Raw genomic sequence first — 17,798 nt, 5'->3', positions numbered from 1 at the left:
CTTACTCCTATGCCCCGAAAGTGCCAGGCGGTGCGAAAGTCATTTTGACCTTAAATACGAAGCTACGGTTTCTCTCCCTGAAGTCCTCATTTTCCTTAAAGAGCTGGATGTACACAGATGGCTTCTGCACAGGTTACGTCTTTGCCCCCAACGTGAGTCCTCACAAACCCCACAGTGATGAGAAGAAACAGGTCTTCCCCAGCCATGACACAAACTGGGTTTCTCCTGTTACAGGTACTCCTCTGTGTCCAGTAGAGCTCATCAAAGTGCTCCTGCCTCCCTCACACCAACAAGGCTTCTCCCCAGTCTGAGCTCTTGTGGCTTCCCTTAAAGATGACGCGTCACTGGAGCCTCTTCCACACGGATGACACGAAGAGCTTCTCTCCCCGGTGAGTCTTCACGTGACTCCGGAGGGACGAATGGTCACTGAAGGCTTTCCCGCAGGCCAGGCACTCGTAGGGCTTCTCCCCAGTGTGTATCCTCCTGTGCACGTTAAGGTTGGAGCCGATGCTGAAGGCTTTCCCGCAGTGATCGCACTCGTACGGCTTCTCTCCTGTGTGACTTCTCATGTGTGTCTTGAGGGTCGACTGGTTTCTGAAGGCTTTCCCACACTGCCTACACTCAACACGTTTCTTCACCAGGTGAATGCTCATGTGCCTCCTCCGGGATAGGTAGTCCCCGAACACCTTCCCACAGGCCGCACACTCGTAGCGTCGCTCTTGAGTGTGGATTTTCCTGTGTGTGGTCAGGTTTGAGCTGGCGCTGAAGGCTTTCCCACACAGATCGCACCCATAGGGTTTCTCTCCAGTGTGAGAATTCATGTGTGTCTTAAGGATGGACTGGTTACGGAACGCTTTCCCACACTGTCTACATTCAATGGGTTTCTTTACAATGTGAATTCTCATGTGTTTTCTCCGTGACAAGAGATCACCAAAGGATTTCCCACATTCTTTACATTCGTATGTTTTCTCTACCATGTGGTTCTTCTTGTGCAAATTGAAGTTCGACTTCCACCGGAAGGCTTTCCCACACTGTGTGCATTCATAGGGCTTCTCTCCGGTGTGATTCCGGACGTGCTCTTTGAGATGGGAGGGATGCTGGAAAGCTTTCCCACAGTCGTGGCATTCGTAGGGTCTCTCTCCAGTGTGTGTCCGTTTGTGGGCAATGAGGTGGCAGCTCCTGCCGTACGCCTTCCCACACTCGTCACACTTGTAAGGTCTCTCTCCAGTGTGAACTCTCATGTGTATCTTCAGGGAGGAGAGGGTTCGGAAGGCATTTCCACACTGACTGCAGTCAAAGGGCTTCTCTGTGAGGTGAGTTCTTGCGTGACTCCGGAGGGCAGAGGGATCGTTGAAGGCTTTCCCGCAGGCGTTGCACTCGTAGGGCTTCTCCCCCGTGTGTATTCTCCTGTGTCGTGTGAGGGACGCGCTCGTGGTGAAGGCTTTTTGGCACTGGTGACATTCGTGCATTTTCCTCCCATTGTAAATGCTCACATGTTGGGCGAGATGGGACCTGTTCTTGAAAGCGGCCCCACAGTCCCGGCGGTGATAGGGCCTCTTGCCAGCGTGCCTTCCCATCTGCTGAGTAAGATGAGTGCCCACGCCAAAGACTTCAAACAGGTGGGCGTACTCGGTGGATTTCTCTCCAAGATGCGTTCTTTCCTGCTGATTAAGAGAGGAACGCTGACTGAGGCACTTTCCACAACTCGCCACGTTCCTATGAATCATCTAGTCATCCCCACACAAGCAGATGGAAGCAGAAGCACGTCACTGTGATGAGTGACCCTGTGATCTGCAGTGCCAAAACCCTGTTCCTGCCCCATCTGGGCTTGATCACATAGAAAGTGGGACGCCGGGGCGCCTGGGGGGCTCAGTGGGTTAAAGCCTCTGACTTTGAGTCAGGTCCTGATCCTGGGGTCCTGGGACTGAGCCCCACATCGGGCTCTCTGCTCAGCGGGGAGCCTGCTTCCCCCTCTCTTTGCCTGCCCCTCTACCTACTTGTCATCTCTATCAAATAATTAAGTAAATTCTTAAAAAAAAAAAAAAAAGCGGGATGCCACCCCCTTAGGCTCCACGGATAAGACTTTCACAAAGCTTTTTGCATACCTATTTTGTTAACCATTTAAATCCGAATCCAGCCCTAACACTTACTATCTGAGGCACAGTTACAACTTAAGCCAAGAAATTTAAGGCTAGGTTTAGAGTGTCCCCCGCAAAGCTCTGACAGTCAGTGTCTGAAACAACCGCCCCTCAGGGAAGGCCACCACTTGGTTCTAGATCTGCTTTTCTGAGGCTGTCCCTGTCTTCTCCCAGGGAGACCTGGGATTATCCCAAGGAAATCTTACCACTATCACACCGCTGGGTGTTTCCTTCCCAAAAAGATCTTCCATGAGGATGGACCATTTGTTTTTAGATGGAGTCTCCCAATCTGAAACAAATTGGTAAAGTATTAACCCAGGGAGAGAACTATTAGCTGGAGAAAGAAGATGGTGAGATGGTAGTGACAAAAACAGGGGGGATTTCTTTGCAATATTAACCCTAAAGAAGGAAAGGTGATATCAAAGGGGAGAAACACACGTGAGGAAAAAAGTCTATGAACCAGAGAGAGTCAATTATCATATGGTTTCACTTATTTGTGGAGCATAAAAAATAACATGGAGGACATGGGGACATGGAGAGGAGAAGGGAGTTGAGCGAAATTGGAGGGGAGGAGAACCATTAGAGACTATGGACACTGAAAAACAACCTGAGGGTTTTGAAGGCGCGGGGGGTGGGAGGCTGGGGGATCCAGGTGGTGGGTATTGGGGAGGGCATGGATTGCATGGAGCACCGGGTGTGGTACAAAAACAATGAATACTGTGACACTGAAAAGAAATTAAAAAAAAAAAAAAAAAAAGTCTATGAACTATGGCTGTGTGAGACATCTACCAGTGACGGGGGGACGTTTAACCTGATTCCCTAAGGAATAAATTCTTCAAAGACTGACACTGATAACAATGGAAAAAGTATGACCAGGAATGTTGAGTATGAAAGGATGGGACAAAGCTCATGTGGACACGTCAGATTTAAAGGTGACTCCAAGCAATTCAGCTTCTAGTAATTTACCCAAAGAAAACAAAAACACCACCCTAAAAAGATACCCACATCCCCACATTCAAAGCAGCATCATTTACAAGAGCCACGGCAATGGAACTGATCTAAGTGCCCCTCAGTAGAGGAACAGTAAAGAAAATGTGGTATATACAGACGATGGAGTATTATTCAGCCATAAAAAAGAAGGGAATTTCCCCATTTTCAACAAGGATGGAGGGCATACTGCTAAGTGAGATTAGACAAGGAAAGGCATACTGGATCTCACCGAAGTGTGGAATCTAAGAAACAAAAACCAAACCACCCTCCTCTGCCCCAAAAACAGTACAACCGAGCTCACGGATACAGAGAACAGATTGGTGGTAGTTGTCAGAGGTGGTGGGTGGACAAAATGGGTGTGAAGGGGGACAAAAGGGACATAAAAAGTACAAATTCCCAGTTATGAAATAAGTCCTGGGGGTATATCACCCAGCATGGTGACTGCAGTTAAAGATACTGCAATGCACTGAAAGTTCCTAAGATAGTAAATCTTGAAAGTTCTCATCACAAGGAAAAAATACTTTTGTAACTGTGCAGTGATGGATGTTAATGAGACGTACTGTGGTGATCACTTTGCAATTCATACAAATATTGAGTCATTATTCTGTACACCGGAAACTAACATAGTGTCACGTCAGTTCTATCTCAGCAAAAAGTAAGTAGATAAGTGAAAGCGACAAAAGAAATACACACACAGGCACACACACCGGAGAGGAGAGTGAGACCAAAGGACCTGTGAGAGAATGGAGAGGGATCACGCTCGAATTTCCCTGGGTGACATTTCCTAGTGGCTCTCCCTCCATCCCATCACTGAACAAAACAGGTACCGACAAGCATTTCCTCCATCGCATCACCGAATACAGCAGGTACCCAGAAGCACTTGCGCCTGCCTGCTGCTTACCAGGAGATGTGGCTCGGTGAAGTGTCCTCTCCTCTGTCCTCGGCTCCTCTTCTTGCTCCAAGTGGGAGATGAGGCTGGGTTTGCCCACCTGATACCCTACTCACAGGGAAAGACATGTGTTGAGGATCGTGGAGAGGACAACCCCTCCGTTACGCTGGGGTCAGTGTTTTAGTCTTCAGCGTTCTGAAGACGGACAAGTCTGACTTAGGAGCAACAAAATGATGGTGCCAAATTTCTAAGAACACAGTGAAAGGCTTTCATAAAACACAAACCCACAAACACCCATGCTTTGCCCTTCCAAAGAATGAGGATTTCCTCACTCAGACACACGTGACAACGTCTAAGGCCAAGGGAACGAACGGGTCTCAGCAACCACCAGGAGACACTGGGGGTGGGGCGGGGGCAGCACCAGGTCGGCTTGGTCACCATTATGTTCCAAATCCCCACAGTGCCCGGGGCACACCAAGTACTTAGAACAAAAGCACCTGCGACCCAAGTACAGAAATGATTCCAGCCTTACCCACAGAGGCGAGGTTGCTGTAGTTCTCCAGCATCACATCTTTGTATAGTTTTCTCTGAGAAGAATCCAGCAGGGGCCATTCCTTCTCCGTGAAGTCCACGGCAACATCCTGGAAAGTCACTGACTCCTGAATCGCCACACACATTTGGGGTCAGTAAGAAACCAGCCTATCGCGTTCACAGAAAGACGGCGGAGGCTGAAGCCTGGGCAGGAGAGACTCCACACACGGGATTGTCAGAGGGGGTTCTGGGGTCTCAAATGTGTTCCAGAAGTCAGTCCTCAAGACTCTTCCTAGGAGATGATCTCATCTTTTCAAATTCAAACGCTGCTGACATGGGACCAAAGCTCTCTCCATGTCTAGCCTGAGCCTTCTGAGCTCTATGAGAGAACCACCCGCTACACAAGTTCATTTCCCCGACCAGGTCCCTGACATCGCAGGAACACTGCAGCCGTCTCGGGCTTTTTTTCCCCAGTGCCCTGATCAGGCACTGATCAGCCTGGCTGAGGCTCTCAAAGAACTCAAACAAGTGGTGCTGGGGGCATTCTAGGGAAGCGCCTCTCCCACCCTTAGGGGCCCAGAGAGCTCCTACCTGAGAACCAACAACAGCCGGCACAGGGCATTCCAGGCCATTGCAAGCAAACAGCTCCACGTCCTGAGAACAGGAATGGTCTTCGGAAGAAGGAGGAACTTCCGACTTACGGATATAGGCGGGGTCCTGGGGGGACACAGCTGGAAAAGAGCAGATCCATGAGGGTTAGAGCCTGCCGGACACTCAGCGATCAGGAAACTGGCCCACACCTGCTGTCTAGGCAGACACGCCATGTCTTGTAACGAGCCAGAGCAGCCCTGCTCCACTCAGGGACAGAGAAAGGATGGTGGGCTCACATACCCACAAAGAAAGTGATATACGTGCTCAATCAAGGAGTGAGGAAATTAAAGCTCTAAGAGGCAGAGCTGCTACTTCACTCAGATTCACCACAGTAATAAATGGATAAAAAAATGCAACAGGGTGCCTGGCTGGCTCAGGTGGTGGAGCACATGACTCTTGATCTCAGGGCTGGCAGTCTGAGCCCCACACTGGATGCAAAGACTACTTAAAAATGAAATCTTTAGTAATGATAATAATAATAAAAACTAATAAAGGGTTGCCCATTATAGTCCTTCCTTATAAACCAACGACTAACAATCCCTACTTTACCCAAACTCACAAAGACCCCAAATCAGACGCAGCCACTGGGAGGCTACCAAGACTTTGCTCCTACCCCTATTCGGTTCCTCCATGCTCTCTGGCAGCCCTCCCTCTGGCCATGCACGACCCTGACCTCTGTGAAATCCAGGGGCCACGAGAGCTAACTTCTGAGGGCATCCGTTCATCACACCCAGAACTTACCACATGTGGGAGACAGACCAAGGGCTGCCATCCCGTGAGGATGACCGTCAGTCTGCCTGCACAACAGGGCACTGGCTGTAGGAAGCGTCCCTCCCGCTGTCACGGGACTCTTCGAGCAGGCATCTGCAGCAAATGAGAAAAAGACTTACTAGGAGCAGTCCAAGGCTTTCTGCCTCTCAGGCTCAAAGGACTATTGTGACTTTTGCTTTCCAGCATCTTCTCTTTGGAGCAGCCAAGTTCTGTCTAATACGGGCCTTTATCTTCAGGAAATTCTCCAGGCAATGTGGGGAAGGTCCCTGATATGCCTCAAGTAAGATTCAGATCCACTCTCCCAAGTAACCTGTCCCCGAGCACCGCTCGGTCAGACTCCCTTACTCGTAAATGCCTGGGCTCCAGATTTCTCTTCTTCCTTTCAACTTCAAGGCTCACCATGGCTTCGGATGGTTCTAGCAACCATGGGATGGTCCAGCAATTACCACGTGTTCAAATTTCCAGTGCCTTTTGGCTGCACGCTCCATACACATACACCAACATGTCCATCCTGGCCACAGACCAGGCCTTCTCGTCACTGGAATCAGCTTCATGTTGCAGATACTGATTCAGAAACCTTACTCTCTACAAAACCTCCTCTATAACACTTTACCCAAACTCTCCCACTTGAGAGAGGACTCCAGGCCACCCATGCACCTACCATCTTATTCCCTGACAGCAAATCACCTTTTTTTTTTTTTTTTAACCACCCCATCTACCCAGCCAGAAGTCATCATGGATCTATAACATCTATGACTCTCTGCCCATTCTAACACCTACTGACCAAAAGACAGGCCCTGGACGATTTCAGCCATTTACCCCCTCTCTGAAGGTACCTGGCAAAATGATGCTGCACACAACCCCAAACTTTCGAAACTCGGTCGGGAAAGGAGCACCTACATTCAAGAAAAGCGTACTATGCAACCTGACCTTACAACCTCCCCAAAACCATGTACACATCTTACCAGTTTGTCCTGAGTCAAAAACTGTCCTATCATTACTCTTACTTTCAGCAAATCACCTTATTTTCATTTCACAGTAGTCTCACTAAAAAAACATACCTCAGCAAAGAAGTGGGAAATGAAACGTACAAGAAAAAAGCCATTTACGATAGCCTAAAAATAAAATACCTAGGAATACGTTGAAAGCTGCTTAAGACCTTGACAACAAAAACTGTGAAACACTGGTGAAAAATACTGAAGGCCTAAATAACTAAACAGGGACATCATTTTCAGAGACTGCAAGAGTCATTATTATTAAGGTAGTATTTATTCTCCCTAAGTGCACCAGTCAATACAATGCAATCCCTATCAAAATCCTAGGAGGCTTTTTCTCTAGAAGTTGACGGCCAAAATGTACACCAGGGGTGCTGAGTGGAACAGCTGGTTAAACATCTGACTCTTGATTTCAACTCAAGCCTTGATCTCAGGGTCCAGCGGTGGGGGGGCGGGGGCGGGAGATAAAAAGGAAATAAATACAGGACGCGTGGGTGGCTCAGTTGCCTTCAGGTCGGGTCATGATCCCAGAGTCCTGGGATTAAGTCCTGCATCAGCCTCCTTGCTTGGTGGGGAGCCTGCCTCTCCCTCTGCCTGCTGCTCCCCCTACTTGTGCTCTCTCTCGAATAAATAAAATCTTAAAAAAAAGTGTGTAACAAAATGCAAAAGATCTAGAGAAGCTGGATGATGTTAAGAAAGAAAAAAACAAATTTGGAGGATTCATGCTTCTAAGTTAGCACAATAATGAAGAGTTACTGGAATGAGTAGCAAATAGGTCAACGGAGCAGAACAGAGTTAAAAACAAACCTACATGCGCACAAATTATTTTCAGTAGGAGAACAAAGCGATTGGGAGGAAAGAAGGAAGGAAAGAAGTCTTCTGTATAAATGGTACTAAAAGAACTCAATGGGTAAAAAGGAACTGCATTTTCTCTTATCACTGCATAAACAAAGTGAGATAAGCAGTCTTAGAATAAGCAGACAGAAAAATAAATATTTTGTTTTCACTTCTACGTGGAATCTTTAAGAAAAACCAGAAAACAAAAACCAAACCAAAACAAAAAAACACAAGAAAAAGAAAAACCAGAAAACAACCTCATGGATATAGAGAACAGACTGGTGACTGCCTGAGGCAGAGGATGGGTTAAATGGGTGAAGGGGGTTAAAAGGTACAAATTTCCAGTTATAAAATGAGTAGGTCATGGGGATATAAGGTACAGTATGGTGACTATAGTTAATAATGCTGAAGTATATATTTGAAAGCAGGTAGAGAAAATGGTACAACCCAGGCCAACGCTGCCCAAAGTACTGTAGTAACACTGTATGACGACAAATGGTGGCTACACTTGTGGTGAGCAAAGCGTAAGGTTTTTATACCCGAAACTGCTATAACATGGTGTGTTAACTCTACTTCAATTTAAGAAAATTGAGGGGAAATCCACTAGGAGTTGATCTTGAGAGTTCTCATCACAAGATAAAAAAATCTGTAAGTATGGTGATGATATGAACTATAGACTTATTCTGATCATTCTGCAACATACACAAATATTGAATCATTACACTGCACACCTGAGATTAATATAATGCTATGCCAATTATACCTCAGTTAAAAAAAAATGAACAGGCAAGCCACAGGTTGGGAAAAAATGTTTGTAGTACATATACTTAATGAAGAGTTCATGTTCTGAGTATATAAAGACCTCCTACAAAATTAGAAAAAATCGAACTAAAAAAAAAGGGGCTTGGGGCACCTGGGTAGCTCAGAGGGTTAAAGCCTCTGCCTTCGGCTCGGGTCATGATCTCAGGGTCCTGGGATCGAGCCCCGCATCAGGCTCTCTGCTCAGCAGGGAGCCTGCTTCTCCCTCTCTCTCTTTGCCTGCCTCTCTGCCTACTTGTGATCTCTGTCTGTCAAATAAATAAATAAATAAAATATTTTTTTAAAAAAGGGGGGGGCTCAAGACACTTTCACAAAATTTAATGAATGACCAATATAATAAGGTTGACAGAGGTACTCAATATCATTAGTCATCAGATAATGTAAAACAAAACTGAAGATGTAAGATTTCAATCCACTGGAATGGCCAAAATACAAAAAATGCCATCAAATGTTGGGAAAGATGAATGGCCAGTGTTGAAATAGTTCAATCACTTTGGACAACAGTTTGCCAGTTTCTTAAAAGTACACTTTCAGGGGTGCCTGCGTGGCTCAGTGGGTTAAAACTCTGCCTTTGGCTCAGGTCATGATCTCAGGGTCCTGGGATCGAGCCCCACATCCAGCTCCCTGCTGGGCGGAGAGCCTGCTTTTCCCTCTCCCTCTGCCTGCTGCTCTGCCTACTTGTTCTCTCTCTCTCTGTCAAATAAATAAATAAATTAAAAAAAAAAAAAAGTACACTTCCAACTTGACTCAGCCATTCCATTCACGGAAATTTACCCAAGGTAAGTTTTTAAAAACATGTTACAAAGACCTATACAAAAATGTTCACAGCAATCTGATTTCACAACAGCCCCAAACTATGAACAATCTACCTCAACAGCAGATCGGGTAAACAAATCGTGGTGTGTACGATGGAATACTGAGAACAAAAACTGAGCCATACAACATGGCTGAATGCCTACAAGGGCAACAGAAACTAGACACAAGGGCGCCTAGGTGGCTCAGGCGGGTACACATCTGTATTCTGCTCAAGTCACGATCCCTGAGTCCCAGGGTCTAGTCCCTGCACCAGGCTCCCTGCTCGGGAGGAATTTGCTTCTTCCTCTGATCCTCTCCCCTCTCGTGCTCTCTCTCACTCAAATAAATAAATAAATAAATCTCAGGGAAAAAAAAAAAGAAAAAAGAAAAAAAGAAACTAGATACAAGGGCATCCAGTTGGTTCAGTTGTTAAGCCTCTTCCTTCAGCTCAGGTCATGATCCCAGAGTTCTGGGATTTAGCCCCTCATCGGGATCCCTACTCAGAGAGAAATCTCGTCTCCCTCTGCCCCTCACTGTGCTGTCTGTCTCTCCCTCTCTCTCTCTCAAATAAATAAAATCTTTAAAAAAAAAAGAAACTAGGCACAAAAAAATGCTCTAATTCCAGTTATATGACATCCAGCAAGCTTATTTAGGTTGTTGGCAAAACTTGTTTATTTTGGTCACCAGAAAAAAGTGGCTGTCTCGATGGAAGAGTATGAGATGGAGAGACTGAGAGAAACGAGGAACTTTCGGGAGCAACTGAAATATTCTTCATATTTTCATTTCATTTTTTTAGTTAGTGGTTACACAATGTACACAACTGCCAAAAAATTTATCAAACTGGATCTAAGATCTGTAAATTGTCTTCAATGTAAATTATACTTGACTTTGAAAAAGTTAAAAGGAGTATTTCTAACCCTCTGGTCTCCAGTTCTACGGAAATTCCTCTCCAAACTGGGCTTGGATAGTCTCTTCCTCTCCTATTACCAACTAGGATGGAGACGTCTGCCCTCTCTTCGAAGGCCAACGTCTTCAGGGTAAATAATACATAAATAAATTCAAAAAGGAGAGAGGGGGTGTCTGGGTGGCTCAGTTGGTTTAGCAACTGACTCCAGATTTCAGCTCAGGTCAGGATCTCAGGGTCCTGGGACTGAACCCCATGTCGGGCTCTGCCCTCAGCATGGAGTCTGCTTGTCTTTCTCCTTACCCCCTACTTGCAAATAAATAAATGAAATCTATTTAAAAATATGCAGAGAGAAAGGTGAAATGAAAGAAAAATGTTTAAATCATAGAAAGCTAGAGGAAAGAAAAAAACAGAAAAAGGGCAAATTCAACAACTAAATATATTTCAGCCAAAATACAAACAGTCTCCAAACGGGTTAAGAACAATCCAGTTACATGCTGTTTCTAAGAGCCATCTAAAACACAAAGATACAGCAAGAATGGAAATAAAAAGAAGATATACACGGCACACACTTTTTTTTTTTTAAGCTGCTTAAACCTATTAGAATTGGGCAGAAAGGATTAAGGCAGAATGGTTCATTGAGAAAACTGAGGTATTATAGAACAAAGAGGTATAACTCAAGAAAAAGCTGTATTTATGTTTTCACAGCCTCAAACACATGAAAAAAATAAAAAAGGGCAGAACTCTGCAAATGGACAAAGCCACCAGCAGAGCTCTTACTAATACTGTTCGAGCAGACAATTCAATAACTACAGGCAGACTGAATGAGATGAAACCATATCCCGCACCTACTGTAAAATGCAACCACACAGGCACGATGTGTCTCAGAAAATGGCATCTGTCTCTGAAAACAGTGCAATGAGGGTAGCAAACAATGCCCAAAAGACAACCAGAAAACTGTCAGAGGAATGGATATTAAGAGAAAAAAAAAAAAAAAGCCTAAATAATTCACATGTCAAAGAAGTGCTAATATTCAATATTTAGAACTGAAATGCAGTAAGATATTCCACTGGAATCCTCTGGAATGTGACAGGTGTCCAATGTTAGAAACTGGAAAGAAACATCCCAAAAAAGTAAAAGGAAGAAAGTTATAAAGAACAGAAAGTTATAAAATAGAAAACATCCACACAATGAAGTGGTTCAATCAAGCCAAAAGTTCTCTAAGAAAAACAAAACTGACAAAATTCTGGCAGGATTTATTTTTTAAACAAGGAAAATATAAAAAGGAAGAACTGGATTACATTACAGATGTGATGAACACTAAAAATATAGTAAGAACTTTATTAATAACTTTGACTATACAATTTAAACCTTAGAAGGAATAAATTTCTTTTCTTTTTGTTTTAAAATATTTTATTTATTTATTTCACAGACAGAGATCACAAGTAGGCAGAGAGGCAGGCAGAGAGAGAGAGGAGGATGCGTTGAGAGTCCAATGCGGGGCTCGATCCCAGGACTCTGGGATCATGACCTAAGCCGAAGGCAGAGGCTTTAACCCACTGAGTCACCCAGGCACCCCTAGGACAAATAAATTTCTAAAGATATTTTATTCACCATAATGAAATAAAGAACTTAGATGCCCTACTGATGAGGCAAACAAAGCCAGAAGAAAAATTATTAAATTCCCTTACTACTTACAGCCTCTTGGCCATGTCCTTGAAACAGGCAGAGTGACATTCTTCTAGGGACTGCCTTGATGTTAATTAACACTTTGCTAAGAGCAAAAGTCAATCTTAGCCCGACTGCCCAGATCCTCTAAGTCTACTTTAACATATAAAAATTCCTTCAGAAACTTCCTTCATCTCCTTTATCCCCCAAGATACACGATGGCAATCATCCTCCAAGCATATGACCCACTGATGGACATCTGAAGGGTCTCATGACTGAGGGTTTACTAAATAAATAACCTTTTCCTAACAATAGGTAGAACCTCAGAATCCTGGAAACCTTGATTCCAAAATACCTGGGAGACTTACAGTATCCCTAACCCCCACCCAACTTGGAAGTATATAATGGGCCACTTCCTCATGACCCCAGTGCAGCTCTTTCTACCCACGGGTCCCATCTTGGTGCTTTTTCAAAAATTTTTTTAAATTTTTATTTATTTATTCTTTCTGTCCTGGTGCTTTAATAAAACCACCTCTTTGCACCAAAAATGTCTCAAGAATCCTTTCTTGGCTGTCGGCTCCGAACCCTAACATCCTTACAGCACTAAGACCCTTAAAGGAACTGAATCAAGAGCTCGAAAAATTTCCACAATGAAAACTCCAGACCCAAATGGTTCTTCTGGCACAGCTCGCTTTTAAGGAAAAACTGATTCTATTCTTAGTCAAAATATTCCAGAGTTTAGAAAACAGTGGGACTATTTCCACCCTATTTTATGAGGCTGGCATAAACCTGACACAGAAAAGGAAAATTGCGGGCCCATTTTACTCAGACACAGATCCAAATAACCAACAGAAGCAAAAAAACAAAACAAAAAAAACGACAGAATAGTGCCTATCCTTCTCAAAAGTTATTTTTCAAGGCAAATGTAGTGAATCACTAAGAAATCAATTGGTTTAATTCTCAACATTATCAGATAAATAAGAAAAGCGTATTATTCACTCATTCGTTCAATGCACTACAGTAGAAGCACCTACCATAAGCCAGCCACTGTTTTTGGAGCTGGAGATACACAAGATAAACATATCAAAGTAAATGCCAAAAGGAAAAAAAAATCACTTGTTATAAACCTAAATCATTCAAAAGGAACAACTCTTCAACTAGGAAAAGAAGGGAGCCTCCTTTATGATCTTAAAAAAAGAACCTCCAAGGGCACCTGGGTGGCTCAGTGGGTTAAGCCTACGCCTTCGGCTCAGGTCATGGTCTCAGGGTCCCAGGATCAAGCCCTACATCGGGCTCTCTGCTCAGTGGGGAGCCTGCTTCCCCCTCTCTCTGCCTGCTTGTGATCTCTAATAAATTAAAAAAAAAAAAAAGAAAAAAAAAAGAGCCTCCAGCAAACAAGGTCCATTCTCAAGGTCAGAAAAAAAAAAATAGGACTGCTAGAGTTTCCTATCCAAATTCCATGCAATGCTACCAGGAGTCCTCAGCCCGTCCAAAAAAATAAGTAAATAAAACATGAACGATGCAAACGGAAAGTAAAAAAATTTATCTATTTATTCTAAACAGATGGTAACACTGTCTTTGAAGAACATTCAAAACACTACACAAAAACTAACCCAGGGGTACCTGGGTGGCTCAGTGGGTGAAAGCTTCTGCCTTCGGCTCAGGTTATGATCTCAGGGTCCTGGAATCCAGCCCCGAGTCGGGCTCTCTGCTCAGCGGGGAGCCTGCTTCCTGCCCCCCCTCTCTCTCTGCCTGCCTCTCTGCCTACTTGTGATCTGTCACATAAATAAATAAAATCTTTAAAAACAAACAAACAAAAAACCAACCCAAACTCATTACACCAAGAGGTTGGGGGAAAAAAAATCCTAAGCGCTAAAAACGAAAGTTCCTATGAATAAATCCAACAACCAAAAAAACTCTCTCTCTTACACAACACAGCCCTAGGAGCACCTAGGTGGCTCAGCAGGTTAAGGGTTTGCCTTCAGCTGAGGTAATGATTCCCTGGGGCTCCCTGCTCAGTGGGGAGTCTGCTTCTCCCTTGCCCTCTGCCCCACTCCCATGCATGACCTTTCTCAAATAAAATCTTAAAAAAAAAAAAAACAAAAAACAACACCACTCTAAATCCTTTAAAACCTTCCTGAAAGGCATTACAGTATATAAATAAAAAGACATAAATTGTAAGATACAAGAGAATTATGCCAATATTATCCAAATTCATATACAGATTCCATGCAACTTGAAAATAAAACTCCAGTACGCAGAACTTCGCAGACTCTAAAATTTAAGCCATGAAGTGCCTGAAAAAGAATGGCTAAGTGCACTTACTTCATCTACAAGATGCTTAGAAATCTCTAAATTAAAAACTGTACTTGCATTAATGGAAAAAAGGATGTTTCTGAAAATACTTAAGAATGTGAGTCCATTCACAAATAATGACCAAAATTAGGAAATGCTTTTTTAAAAAAAACATGTAAGCAGTAAAATCCATAAAGGAAATCGTGGGGAAAGAGGAGGATGCAGGAAAGAGCACCCAGGTTCCAAGGATTTTATCATCTCTTTTTGGTCCAGTCTATAGATCCGCTTTAGACTGTGTGTGTGTGTTTCCACACATTTTTTACAAAGAGAATGTGTGTGAGAGGCTGACACAAATGATTCCTATTCCCCAACAAGAATGGCAGCTGTGGTCTAGCACAGCAAGTGTGAAGTGGGTTCTGGACACTAGCTGGACATTAGTTAACCACTTCATTAACCATCCTTTTATCTAACGGCCCTGATTACCACACTTCATCATAGTATGTCTTTGTTAGTGCTTTTATTCCATTCACTACACCTGGGTGGCTCAGGTGGCTAAGCGGCTGCCTTCCGCTCAGGTCACAATCGCAGCGGCCGGGGATCGAGTCCCACATCGGGCTCCTTGCTCGGCGGGGAGCCTGCTTCTCCCTCTGCTCTGCCTGCCACTCTGTCTGCCTGTGCTCGCTCGCTCTCTCTCCCTCTCTCTCTCTGACAAGTAAATAAATAAAATCTAAAAAAAAGAAAAGATTAAACCATTAAAAAAAAGAGAATGTGTGTGTTTTCGTACCCTTTCTGGCGTATGTTTTATATTCCAATTAAAAAATACCTTAAAGTCAAAAGGATAAATAGCAAGCACATACGACGGTAAAAATCAACGCAAAATATTAGTAGTCACAACAAATATTAATGAATAAGTCTCAAATTAACAGAATGTTGAAGGGAAGTGTTTTTTTTTTTTTTTTGACGTGAACTTTTAAAACTAGTTATAGGCTGTTTACACGAGTCAACTAAACTAACAGGTAAGTGCACCAGAAACTTTAAAAATTTAAAATTCAACATTCAATACAAATGTTACATAAAGCCAGTGTGCCTCTTATTAATGCCGGGAGAAAATGGACCACAAAGCCAAGGATTATTTGCTTCTATCCTCGCGGTCTCCCATTCCTGACCGCACCATCAAGTCCTGAATTCACTTCCGTGGGGCTTTTCCCTCCCCACCCTGAGGAGTCCTTTAAAAAAAAAAAAAAATAAATAAAACCAGATCACCACTGCCTTCCCCTTGTCATAAACACAGGGGTCCTACATTTCGGTCCTCGGGTACCAGCGTTTCATACCGCCGATCAGAGTTTAAAGCACACTCCTCGCCGGGCTGCCCGGCTTTCCCGTCCCAGGTGCCTGAACCCATTCACTCGTCTCTGCCTATGGGCCTTTCCTGTTCTCGGAAAAGCGAGGGTTAAGGGTTAAGTGAGGAAAGCAGAGCTTACAAGGCTGAGGGCAGAATCGGGTGGAGTGGAGGTCACGGAGGCTGCAGGTGAAGGGACGCCACGTACACAAAGCGGGTCCGGTCTGCGGCGGGGAAGCGGAGAGTCCCCAACAGCCCAGACGAAGCCACGACGGACCCCTCCCCTGCCCATGTGTATAGCCGCAATCGCCTCCTGAGAGCAATGGCTTCCGCTTCACTTCCGCCTTCTAAATCTCGCGGGACTTCATAAGCGGCCTCTAACGCGGAAACATGGGGCGGAAAGGATTCTGGGAAATGTAGTTCTTAGGGTTAGACGGTCGAGTCTGGCGTTCCACATATCCCGACTTCCAATTGTTCCAGGATCCCTAGACTCAGTTTACAGATTTCTTTCTGTCTTCTTATCGTTCTCTCTGTGGTAGTAGTGAATCTCACCATTCTAAGTACTGTTTATGCACTCAAGGCTCAAATTTCCATCCATAGCCCCACACGTCTACCCTGGATTCCAGATCGTATGAGACTTGCTCTCTCCGCTTGGCTATTTTATAGATACTTTTAAAATGCCACAGATCAAACTCCTGACTTCACCCTCCCAACCTCAAGTAATAGCAACCCTATCTTTCCACTTGTCCACTGAAAACCTTGACAACACTCTCAACCCTTTGGTTTGTCCCATCTATCCACTGTGGAACGTTCAGTTCTGCCTTGACCATCAACCCAGAGCCCGATCACTGCCAAAAAAGAAAAAAAAAAAAAGTTTTCCTTGCTTCTGAGTCAAGAGAGGTCATGGCGGGGCTTGAAAAAGTCCGGGTTTGTGTTTTGTGGTCCTCTTACAATGCCTTAGCCAGAAGTTTAGGAGGCCTAACTTCCAAGTGAGGGGAAGGTGAGTACAGGAGGAACGCAACAGTAGTCGGTGTCTACTTCTTAGCATGAGTTCTAATTCCAACTCCACCAAGACAGGCAACTTCAGTATAGTGCCTATAGCCTGTCCCTTCTATAGAAATGAGCTACCTCCTAAATTGTTGTGAGACTCAAATGGGAAAAGTAAGTAATTCTGATTACTCTTAACAGGAACAAGACGGGGACAGAACAAGCCCACTGCAGAGAGGAGAGCAAAAATGGAATGACCTGGGGCAGTGGGTGGTTGGGTCAAGACTGGGGGAAACTGCAGAGAGGGGAAAGGGTCACATCTTAAAGATCTGGAGCCAGCACAGAGGAGGAGAAAAGAGAGAAGATCCAGTTAGGACTCAGGCAGGACCTGGGGGCATAAAAACAGAAATTGGGTATTTGAAATTAGTAAACAATGCTCGGTCAGGATCAGAGTTTGTCTAGTCAATGCTGAATCCCAGTAAACTCACAAGGATTAATTGGTGGAATGAATGAAAGGGAAAAATATCACTCACCGAAGTCTTCAAAATTAAGAGTAGGAAAATTCTGCAATACTCCTTGGTGGTAAGTATTATTAAGGAGAATAGTGCTCTGAAGGTTGGACAAACTTCATGCACATTGTATTTCTATATAAAGATATGATTATTGTAATGAGATAAAATATGTTAACCTTAAAAATGAAACTACCAGTTATTTTACCAGCAAAAAAAAATAAATTATGTGGGAATAGTAGAGAATTGCAACTCAGGACCAGCAGCTACGGAGTCCACAGAGCAAAGGAGAGGAACGCTCTATGATAAAGGAAAGCAGGAAGTTGGGAAGGCTGTCATAAACAAAAAGTCCTTTGGAATGAATTGGTAGATTGAAGTATAGTGGCTTTTCATTGGCTGAGTGGTGACAGTCTCATTGCCTGGGCTGTTGCCAGGAGAGGAGAAAACCTTTCATCCTCTTGCTGGGGTAGTAAAGTGGTATTAACTTGCAAGGTACCTCTCTTCCTGTTTGGTCTGCAATTGGCAACCAGTGGTGGGGCTGAGAACACCCCCCCCATCTCCCCACCTTCTAGACTCCATTCTAACAAGATTTCCTGTTATTAATTTTCGCAGTTGATGAGTTTATACTGGTAAACATTCCCCTACTTGTGTAAATGGCTTTTAGTCATTCACACTACCTT

General features: G+C 44.2%; 1 protein-coding gene across 2 annotated transcripts; it reads right to left on the bottom strand.

The window, feature by feature from the left end:
• Positions 1–240: 240 nt before the first annotated feature.
• ZNF317 (zinc finger protein 317) lies at positions 241–15,959 on the bottom strand. Of its 2 annotated transcripts, none has more exons than XM_032883890.1 (7): positions 15,765–15,959; positions 5,941–6,063; positions 5,140–5,279; positions 4,550–4,676; positions 4,030–4,125; positions 2,345–2,427; positions 241–1,664 (listed from the first exon to the last, which is right to left on the bottom strand). In XM_032883890.1, the coding sequence occupies exons 2-7, from the start codon at positions 5,969–5,971 to the stop codon at positions 342–344; spliced, it is 1,800 nt and encodes a 599-aa protein (XP_032739781.1). In that variant the 5' UTR covers positions 5,972–6,063; positions 15,765–15,959; the 3' UTR covers positions 241–341. The 2 variants fall into 2 exon arrangements, with proteins under 2 accessions (XP_032739781.1, XP_032739782.1); XM_032883891.1 differs by having other exon boundaries at positions 241–1,661.
• Positions 15,960–17,798: the final 1,839 nt, after the last annotated feature.

Source organism: Lontra canadensis, unplaced genomic scaffold (assembly GCF_010015895.1).
Source record: "Lontra canadensis isolate GAN:19392208 unplaced genomic scaffold, GSC_riverotter_1.0 scaffold88, whole genome shotgun sequence".
In the NCBI taxonomy this organism is placed as follows: Eukaryota; Metazoa; Chordata; class Mammalia; order Carnivora; family Mustelidae; genus Lontra; species Lontra canadensis.
The sequence above is the reverse complement of the archived record's forward strand: the minus strand, read 5'-3'. Positions and strand labels throughout refer to the sequence as shown.